Below are 10368 nucleotides of genomic sequence, written 5' to 3' on the forward strand. Positions count from 1 at the left end.
GCCTAGCCCATAGCTACATATATTATCAGTGTTTATTCCGCTGAGACAATCTTTCTCCGAATAATCAAATCGGCAGCAAGGAAATATAACGTATGTTTCGCCGTCAAATTGACGCATGTGTCAGATGTTAGCCATGACCATGTAAAATGCAGTCATATACTGTATAATGGTGTGTGATAATTTTGTATTGTGATATATTGCAACTTCATTTGAAGCGCAATAGAGGTCTCTGAAAATCTAATGTTATCCCCTGATGGTGTTTTTATCTGTTAACTAACATATATTCATCTTTATCTTATACGCTTGTAGCTCATAAAAGGGTTCTGTAGCGCGCTGGAACCACCCCTGACTGCATAGTGTACATGTTCAAATAATATCCATTGCCATCAATTTGCCATTTCGTTTTGCGAAAAAAGTGCCACTTTTTCACCAATATAGACCGATTTCTAGACTATTCAAAATGTAAAAACAAATACTTTATAAAACATACATATTGAAAAAAATCATTTTTCAATTAAATTAGACGAAACTAATCCTTAGAATCTTTCAAAGGTTTGAGCCAGATGGATGGTAATGGAACTGATGTATGAGTGATAAAGATTATTTCAAATTCCATTTTTGGTTTAGTTTTCCGCTTGCGCTGTTAATATTTAAACATGTTTCCCATTTATAGCAAACATCTTTACACAACATCTTGTTTGTGGAGTTCTAATTTATTGTTTAACTTTCAAGAAATTGTCGTTAATTTAACCAGTCGCGTTTTATGTGCATAAACATACAAATTGTATAAATAATGTTGTATAAATAATGTTGCACCGCCCTAGCATCTGGCATTTTTCGTCAATAAAAAAGGAATTCATTGTCAGAAATACCTGACTCGGTTCCGTAATGAAATGTGCATTAATTTTAATTACAGAATAGACAGCATTCGCTGATATAAAACACTAAAAACAGGTACCAGCTCAATTCGACCTTTTAAAAAGCCCTTATGTATTCTTGGAAAGTTTGTGAATAATTGCAACTGTTTTACAGCCTAGTATAAACAACAATGATAGCAGAACAGAAATGGTTCAACGACGCTTACCCGACCCAGATAATTATGTGATTTTCATTGGTAAAGTCTGCATTCAGGTAATAAAACATTTTTCATTTTAAGTATACACTGTAATTAATTTTCTATATAGCAGTTTGTTTAACATTTTTATATCAGCCATTACATTACTTGATGCCTTCTGCAATTTGGAAAGTAAACAGACCTAGTATTTTACCATCAATTACAATCAGCAGGTTTCCCTACAATAACAGGGAAGAACTCGAATCATGTTATACGTTAACGTCGATGTCAATATTCATCCAATTCGAACAATTTAATTCAAACCATTGTATGTTTCACATACTGTAGAACCAGGTTTTTTTTCTTTAGAATTGAGCCATCATTCGATAAAGGAATTCGATTTTCATGACACAAATGTATGCATGAAAACAGCATTCACGTGTATCCGACCTTGGAATTAAAGTGAATGATACACCCAATATTTACAGGAGATGATCACATGGTCACACGATTATGCGAAAAGCACAACAATAGGATTCCAGCTATATTGCATTTATTCATCACATTAATTACATGCTGAACTTAATTCTTAAAGATATTTCAATACATGTATTTAATTATACATTTATTTTCAAAGTATGTGACTGAAGTAAAGACAATTGTGTTGGTATCACCAGTGTGACCCTGTTTTAGGTGTAGAATACCCTAAAGGTGGCGCTACAGTTGTCCGTTACCCAGATACCCTTCTTGTCCCGACCCCAGGACTTGTTCTCCGTGCACCTGGAACGAAGACGAAACAGATACAGTTGCAATTTAGATGACATGGTACAGATTGATTGGTAAACACTGGTCGCCTGTACGCACATAAACCACTATAATATTCAAAACGACGATGAATGGATGCTTTCAGATGGATTTAGACGCAAACAAAGACACCAGCGCTGATGACAACGGAGCTTTACTATCACGTATAACACTACTTCCGAAAATTAATCGTGTTCAATAATATTATACGACACCCCGTCGCCATAGGTTTGGAATCTTTCTTATGACATGCTTTGTAATTTACATCCTTAAATTTGCCAAATATGTGTTTTCTTAATCCATCTTCGGTTTCGCAAGGTTTATAGGTTTAACCATTGGGCATTACAGCGGCCAGGTTCTGGAGATTGTTTCCATAATGATTTGGCAGAACTCAGCTGCACTTGAGTGTATGATGTCATGTATTACCAGTGAAGGACAGCGGTCTGATAAGTGTGGCAATGTCTTTATATTATCAAATCTCAAACTCAATCTTAACTCATTTTACCATAAAACATCAAAATTTATTAAAAAAAATTATGATTTTACACATTAGAAAACCGCATTCTATCATTGAATATGTTGATTTAAATCTTTGGTCTAGATTCCAAGGGAAAAATATTCTTCAGCCAAAAATGTACTTGAGTACAATTCATTGCCTTTTAACAATTACTCAAGTATATTTTTGCTCTTGAATTAGTTTTCTTTGAAATATTGTCAAAATCTTTCAATAACATATTCTATGAGAAAATACATTTTCAAAAAGTATAAAAACATACAAGATTTTGAACAATACAATACTTTTATGTTGTCAAATGAGTTGAGATTGAGACTTAACTTGAGTATTTTCGTGATATTGGGGCCAGGTACGTTGGTAATATGCTTGATCTTGAATCCATATTAGGTATACAAAAGTACAGAAGTTATTTCGACTGTTTTTGTTTTGAATTTTGTTAAAGATGGCACACATATTAATATATATGCAAAGCTTTGAACCAATGCTTCTTTTTCATTCCAAATTAATAGTAAAGTTATGTAACACGGACACGTCCATAATGCCATGAAGGACAGCTTAATTTATATTCCAATGTTGTTCATAAACAAATATTAAAATTTCTCAGAAAAAAATGATAACATATGAAAACTGAAAAGTTCATAATTTAAGACATTTGATAACATTTTATAGTACCTTGTATTGGATATAATGATACTTGCAATAAACCTATCAGGAAATTTCGGCTGTATAGCAACACAATTTACAAATCTCTAAACTCCGTCATAGAGCTTTATTATGTTGAGTTAGCTTTCAGTCTTGTCTAGTTCAATTCTAAATATTTGACAAATAATACAAGGATTTGAAAGCTTTAATTTCATTTGCAGGCAGAAGTGTCCTTTTAAAGATGTTTAATTTCTTTACTTTGAGAACGGTTACAAATTCTAGGAATTACTGAAAATTGAAGACAGTGGTAAATGTGACTTGGTGTTACATTGTTAGCAAAGATCAGCACATGATACTTTTGTAATTATTGCTAACTGGATTTCGGAAAATATATGTATATCACATGTCTCCTCTTTCAAATGCGTATCTAATTCGCCCCTATCTCGAATGTCTATGTAAAACCTAATGATGACAAAACAACAGTCAACCTCCGTGGAGAGCCCAACTGATGACAATATGTTGTTAGTGTGGAAGCCCCGGGGTATTCGTCTGACACTCGAAGAATACAACAGAGGAATGGCTGATTGTTTCATCTAATGACAATCATTGACTAAGATGTGTGCTTCCCGAAATCCGTGCCTATAACAGCGTTGTATCAAACACTTGTGGTGATTACTCATGCACGCGAATGCCATACGTTAGAGGACATTTATTTTCTGCGATGATTGTTAAGGAAAACACAAGAACAAATGATATAATGTGTAGGTGGGTTATTATTGTTAAACACCTTTTCCAGCCTCATTTTTTTTTTTTTTTGTAAAATGCGTTTTTTGTATGACGAAATAAAGTGTGGCAAATCATTAGAAGTGTTAAAACTAAAATACTGACGGCTGGAATCATTCAACAAATGCTGAAAAATGCTCAAACACGTCTTTGAAGTCCACGATTTTGAATAGCGTTAGTAACGCAATTCAACAAAAAGCTGAAACGTTAAGTTATCCTAGTGTGTGTTTACGAGTCATTGTGGGCGTTAGGTTTTGTTGTCAGTGTTCATTGACTGTACCTGCGGGGGTTCGCATTCCAATAAAACCAGAATATCTTGTTATGCTTTAAGTGAATTTTGTTCAGCAATTTCGGAACAAAGAGTGAAATATTAATAAGTATGGTCAGATGCATAACCGGGAAAAAATCGGTGCGAGTCTGTTTAAAAACAGAGACGTTAAAAAGAAAAAAAACTTTAAATAATCAGTACAATCGATCACATTTCAGACGTTAAACTCGACGTTAATTTATTGACATTTCTTAACATCATGATGAATAATTGTATTTGTTTTAAAACCATTTTCGGAGTGAGATTATTGGAAGTGTTTGCCTGACCTGCCTGTGCCGTAGCTCCAGAGCATGGTAACTTTGATGATAACGTGAACCCCTCGTAGCTGGTACGGGCATTCATGACGTCGTGACGTCGACATGCAGTTCATAGTCATGGGTTCCGTTTCTCCTAGAAAATACGTCACTAAAAGTTACTGAAAACTAAGAGGAGTATACGGCTCATGGTTTTTAAGTTTTAAATCGTTATTGGTAGTAGACCTGTGGTATAACTTATTCTTGCAGATCAGACTTTTGCCAGTGTAGAGATAGATTTTAGGGGAATTAAACTGTTAGTGCGCTGCTCGTAATCAGGACGCTCGAGATAGTTTTGTTAAGATAGATCTAGCTATCTACAATTCACTAGTTTTTATTTCTTCATGACGTCACGCGAAAATTGGTCAGATAACGTATTTTAAGGGAGTGTTTCCAATGAAAACATATTGAATTCAAATTCAATACAAATTTATGTGAACTCTAGAAAATGGACACATGTAAGCACGGATACTATTTAATCAGTGTCCAAAGTAACAGCAAACGTTAAGTCCGTCTCTAAAGGACGGTATTTATCACGATTTGGCCTTAAAACTAACGCCCCACACATGTTGCTAGCTATAAAATACGAATAATACGCATGTAAAACCAGCACTAAAATCGCACGATAAATATTTATTGATATACTATAAAAATACAATCATATTTGCTGCGCTTATAATGCACACACATTCAGAAGTACACTGTCAGTGGAAAAATATGTCAATGTTATTCACAAAAGATACCAAATTGGTGGCCATAGAAATGAATTCATGCCTTAAATTTCAGCGTATATTATAAAACCTTACCAGGAACGTACTCGATAATAGCCAATACACTTACATTAACTCATGTATTTTATTCATATCATATTTTTGTAATGATGTTAATTTTAGGTGCCTGGTAACTCTAAATTATGTTGGCATCTTTCGAAAGTTCTTCTTTAAGTAGAAGTAGAATGATAATATGTAAAACTTAAACAGAAACAATTATATAGCATACTTGATTTTTTAGCCTTAAAATATTACAAAAAAGGTTTTCAGCTCAAATAAAGAACAAACAAATAAAGTGCAATAACTGTATCTGTAATGCACCAGTTAATTGTAAAGGTCCGGGGAATAGCCGGGACTTTGACTTTCGGTCCAACCAACCCCAGGTAAAATCCCCGCCCTGCGGGGACGAACTGATGGTTAAACCCCGGCCAAATGCCCCCGCATCCCAGAGACTCTATATAAGGCCCAATCTCCGCTATATTTGGCGCTATGACAAAACCACCGCGGTCACCCGGCCCTGCGGGGGCACCTGGAAGGTCAAAACACGGCCCTTTTCCCCGGCTATCCCCGGTATACCCCCGGACCTGGGGGGCCGTGGTTACAATTGATTGGTGCATAATGTGTGCGTGAGCATTATTGTTTTTGTATATACGTGTATCGTATCAAAATGCATAGAATTGTTGTATAGGTTGAGAATTTAAAAAATAAATGAGAACAAATCTTTATCTATTATATGTAACGTATTAATTATCAGTAAGAAACACGTTTTCAAATGATACCAATATTAACCAGGCGTAACACATGTTACATTACAGCCAATGGCGGCACAGTTAAACGAAGAGCTTATTTGTACAGTGTATACCTTAAATACGACTAAGGTACAACCATGCATGTTGATGGGCACGTAGTGTCGACCATGTCAAATTAATTCAGTCGGGCGTTACCTTTCTCGTAGCAGACGAGGAATTTGGCCCTGCAGCCATAGTTCACCCAGATCTCGGATCCTCCAATAATGCCGAAATTCTCCTTGGCACCAACATTACACTTGTTCTTGGAGGTGGGATACTCAGTCTTCACCCGTACCTGTGTCAGAAAATGACGGGGTAGGTTTAGTCCTGGTTGAGAGACAAACACAGGAACAGTTCTTCTACTTAAGTGATTGGTTAACTCTATCGTTATCCAGATGTGTATATAAACACAAAACTATGGCTCTGATCGCCACTTTCAGAGGCCTACATGAAACACATGAAAGTCTACAAGAAATAAGTCATACATATTACACATGGACGAGTCAAGAATAAAACATGGATGCCATAGTATTATGGCATTTACTATTACAGAACCGTTAGCCTTGCATATGCGTGTTTCACCTCTGTGATTTTGATGGCCCCAGCCACGGAGCACTCCCGGTAGACCTTGCGGGTACAGCTGAGGCAGTTCATCTCTACTGATTCACCGGGACATCGGAACTCCTGTGGCGGGAAATAAACATTGGCTGGATATAATAGTATCAAAGTCGGCCTAGACGAAAATAAGTCTCCTGCCGGAAAGCAATTTACACATTTTTGAAGCGTTGATTTGATGTATTTCAGAAGATAAAAGTGCTGTCATTGGCCATAAGTAGGTTCACACATCAAAGCCAATCTTCTGTAAGCATCAGTATCGGCCACGACAGTCACGATCAATTTACATTTATATCGTCACATCAATGGTGGCTGTATTCTCGACCCACTTCAATGAATGCCACAATGCCAATGACAGTTGAGTATGCACGTACATGAATAGTATGCAAACGTATAAAGTATAAGAAGCTAGAGCTGTGTTAAGTTGAACAAACGACATTCGACATTCAATATTAAAATAAGGGTATAAACGACATTCCCGAAATGCTGTAAGCAGCATAAGCGACATCCATAACATTCACGATATTGGTGACATTCACGACATTCGCAAGAGCCACGACAATCCCACAATTCACGACATTCGCAAGAGTCACGACAATCCCACAATTCACGACATTCGCAACATTCACGTACCAGCACCACATTGGAAATTCGACATTTAATATAGAAATGTCGTACTGGCACGACACTAGACATTCAAAGAAAATGTCGTGCGTTGGACATTCGATATTCGAACAATGAGTAAATGAACTTTTGATGTCTGGAACGCCCACGACCCAGGGTTTAATCAAATTTTATTCTGATGGTATTAAGACAACATATTTGCAGTCTGTCTAAATTCCCTAAATGTGCCCCCACCAACCACAACAAAAACATTGATTTTGTTGATGCCTGGAATGTCAAGAATGAAACGAATGTTGTAAATGCCGTGAATATTGTGAATGCTGCAAATATCGTGAATGCTGCGAATGTCAAGATTCTTCCCAATGAAATGATATCGCGAATGATGTCTTGAATGTTGTAAATCATGCGAATGTTGTGAGTGTCAAGAATGTCTTTAACATAGTGAACGTCGTTAGTGAATGTCGTGTATATTGAAAATGTCGTGAGTTTGCAAATGTCGTGAGTATTGCAAATGTCGCGAGTGTTATTGAATGTTTTGAATGTCGTAAATGTTGTAAATGTTGTAAATGTTTTGAATGCTTTAGAATGTCGTGGATATTGTTAACTGTAGTGAATATTGTGAATGTTTTGAATGCTTGACTGTCATGAATGACATGAATGTCGTGAATGATATTAAATGTTGTGAATGTTGCGAATGATATTAAATGTTGTGATTGTTGCGAATGATATTAAATGTTGTGAATGTTGCGAATGTTTTGTATATCGCGAATGTTGTGAATTTCGCAAATGTCGAAAATGTAAAGAATTGTGTTAATGTCTTGAATATTAATAATGTCGCGAATGCTGTGAATGTTGTGAATTTTGTGAATGTTGTAATTGTCCTCTATATTCTGAATGTTAAGAGAATGTCGCATGTTGCTCAGACAATAAAAACTCGTACGTCGATTATACCTATATGTTGAGGCGAGTGCGCACATCTAGTATCTAGTTCCACATCCAGCGAAAATATTCGGTTACATTTGATAGTCTTGTTATACAGTTTTGTAACCTACCGGTTCTGGCTTTTTGTAGAAGGGGTTTTGTATGTTAATCTGAGTATGGACACAGTGAGAGCACTTGTGGTTTGAAGATGGTCCGTGTTTGACACTCTTGCCATAATTTTGGTTCGTCAGGCTAAACTTGGGCCCGCCCTTGGAAGACTTCTTCTTGTTGCTGTTATGACTCGACAGGGAGAAAGATGATGACTTCTTGTTCTTGTTCTTTTTGGTATTGTCTCTCCTTTGAAACACATCAATTATTTGAAACAGCTGTCGTGCAGTGAAATTTACCATTTATCAAAGCAGAGGAGTCTTAAGTGATTAGCAAGACTTTAGTTTAATTAGTGTTCAAGTCAATGAGAAACGGTTGAATTCAGTTCGAAATTTCAACTTAATAATACGCTTCTTTTACGTTGCCAAAAACATTTTTCTTCAGCGTTAAATGGCCAAACCAGCAACAACTGGTTCCGCGTCCATTTTCGTTTCATCAATAAATACAGTCAACACCATTACCCATCATATATACTACCTGGCTTTGAGTTTCGATTTTGTCAATGAAAATGACGAGCCCTCGGCCACTTCAAAACAAGAACCTGTAGTGAATGAAATACGCAACGTGAAAAAAACATACAAAAACAGCTAACGATTTAAATAATGGTTAAAAATAAGTTTATCAATTATTTCTTTTCACTATTTAACGAAAATTAACGCCAAAGCAGTATGAGATTGTATGTTATGTTGTTAAATCTTTTAATATATAGTCTTACCAATGATGATAACAAATATTCCCAAATAAAGCCCCAAACGGGCAGGATCCGCATACCACATTGCTTGTGTGCCTTGTTGATTTATTGCGCTAAAACTCTTATGGTCCCACAAACAATGTGTTTAACATTTAAAGGCCGGTTGCGCAGAATCGGAGGCCAACGCAATATTATCGGTTACCAAACCTGGAAATATGGGTGGGATGAGTAATTTGGACTGTTTGAAATATATATACATAAATATGTTTTGTAACGAAAACAGTACCAGTCTAAATGTTATATTACGACGATAAAGAATATTAAATATAAAACTTTTCATTGGAAAACACACAAACGTATAAAATTTGTATTAAAACATAAACATGTTCTTTTGATGATGAAATAAAGATTAATGAATTTAATTTGAATAATTTTACATTTTAAACATTAAATATTTGTTTATAAACGTTAAACATGTGGTGATCTAGTGTTTTTAAATACGGCATTAGACCGGACATGAGCCTCCAACAAGCGCCTTTAAAAAACAAAGAAACGGCTCAAGCAGCAGCTGTTTGTCAGAATTTATCCGAGCGGAATGTGCGTGCGCGGATTTCATTAATGCCATTTACGTTGACAAATCATTAGGTTGACTTCAGTAACTATTTGGTTCCTGACCTACACAGTATAAGTAACTTAACACCAAGTCATCTGGAAGAGTCCATGGTTGCATACATAGTATCCATGTTTGTACAATCCCTGATAGTAGAGAGAAATTCCAAGAAGGCTATAAGTATAGATAATGTGCTTCCGGTGCGGACGGGAAAAACACGGGAGGGCACGTCCGGAATCCGGTGACGTAGCGTGCCTAAGGGTCTGATTTTTCCATCAGAACCTGAAATACATGAATGATATACTTTCTCTTGCATACCTTTAAAACAAATTTCATCAGATATTATATAAAACATATGTTTTGTTCATTTCCCTAAAGCGAACATTCGTCGTTGTTTACTGACGTCGTGACGCGCAGTAATTTGAAATAATCGGAACTCCTCGGCTATTTCCCATCAAGAGAAAATAGCCAAGGATTTCCAAATGTTTTAACAGTTGACGGCAAATAGTTCTAAAGAACATTATTTCTATAGAGTTTGATTATTTTTGTAACGTTCTCTTTTAATATAATTATTTATTTCATTTTGCTCATTAAACGTAATTTATTAAATAGTATTTAAATAAAAATCAGAATATTTTGAACAGGCGCGTTGTTGCACGCTTGACTTATCTTCCATGGGTTGGAAGTTCGATTTTTCAGGACTTGTTACTTGACTGGCACCACTTTTACGGTACGCAATAAAAATATTCTTTGTTCTCTATAC

The 10368-nt window shown here is 35.8% G+C and overlaps 1 protein-coding gene across 1 annotated transcript; it reads right to left on the minus strand.

The window, feature by feature from the left end:
* Positions 1–1720: 1720 nt before the first annotated feature.
* On the minus strand, positions 1721–9122 carry LOC128230288 (uncharacterized). The gene is made up of 7 exons (XM_052942436.1): positions 9020–9122; positions 8782–8845; positions 8268–8493; positions 6559–6660; positions 6133–6271; positions 4392–4515; positions 1721–1834 (listed from the first exon to the last, which is right to left on the minus strand). The coding sequence occupies exons 1-7, from the start codon at positions 9078–9080 to the stop codon at positions 1744–1746; spliced, it is 807 nt and encodes a 268-aa protein (XP_052798396.1). The 5' UTR covers positions 9081–9122; the 3' UTR covers positions 1721–1743.
* Positions 9123–10368: the final 1246 nt, after the last annotated feature.

This window comes from Mya arenaria, chromosome 4 (genome assembly GCF_026914265.1).
Source record: "Mya arenaria isolate MELC-2E11 chromosome 4, ASM2691426v1".
NCBI lineage: Eukaryota > Metazoa > Mollusca > Bivalvia > Myida > Myidae > Mya > Mya arenaria.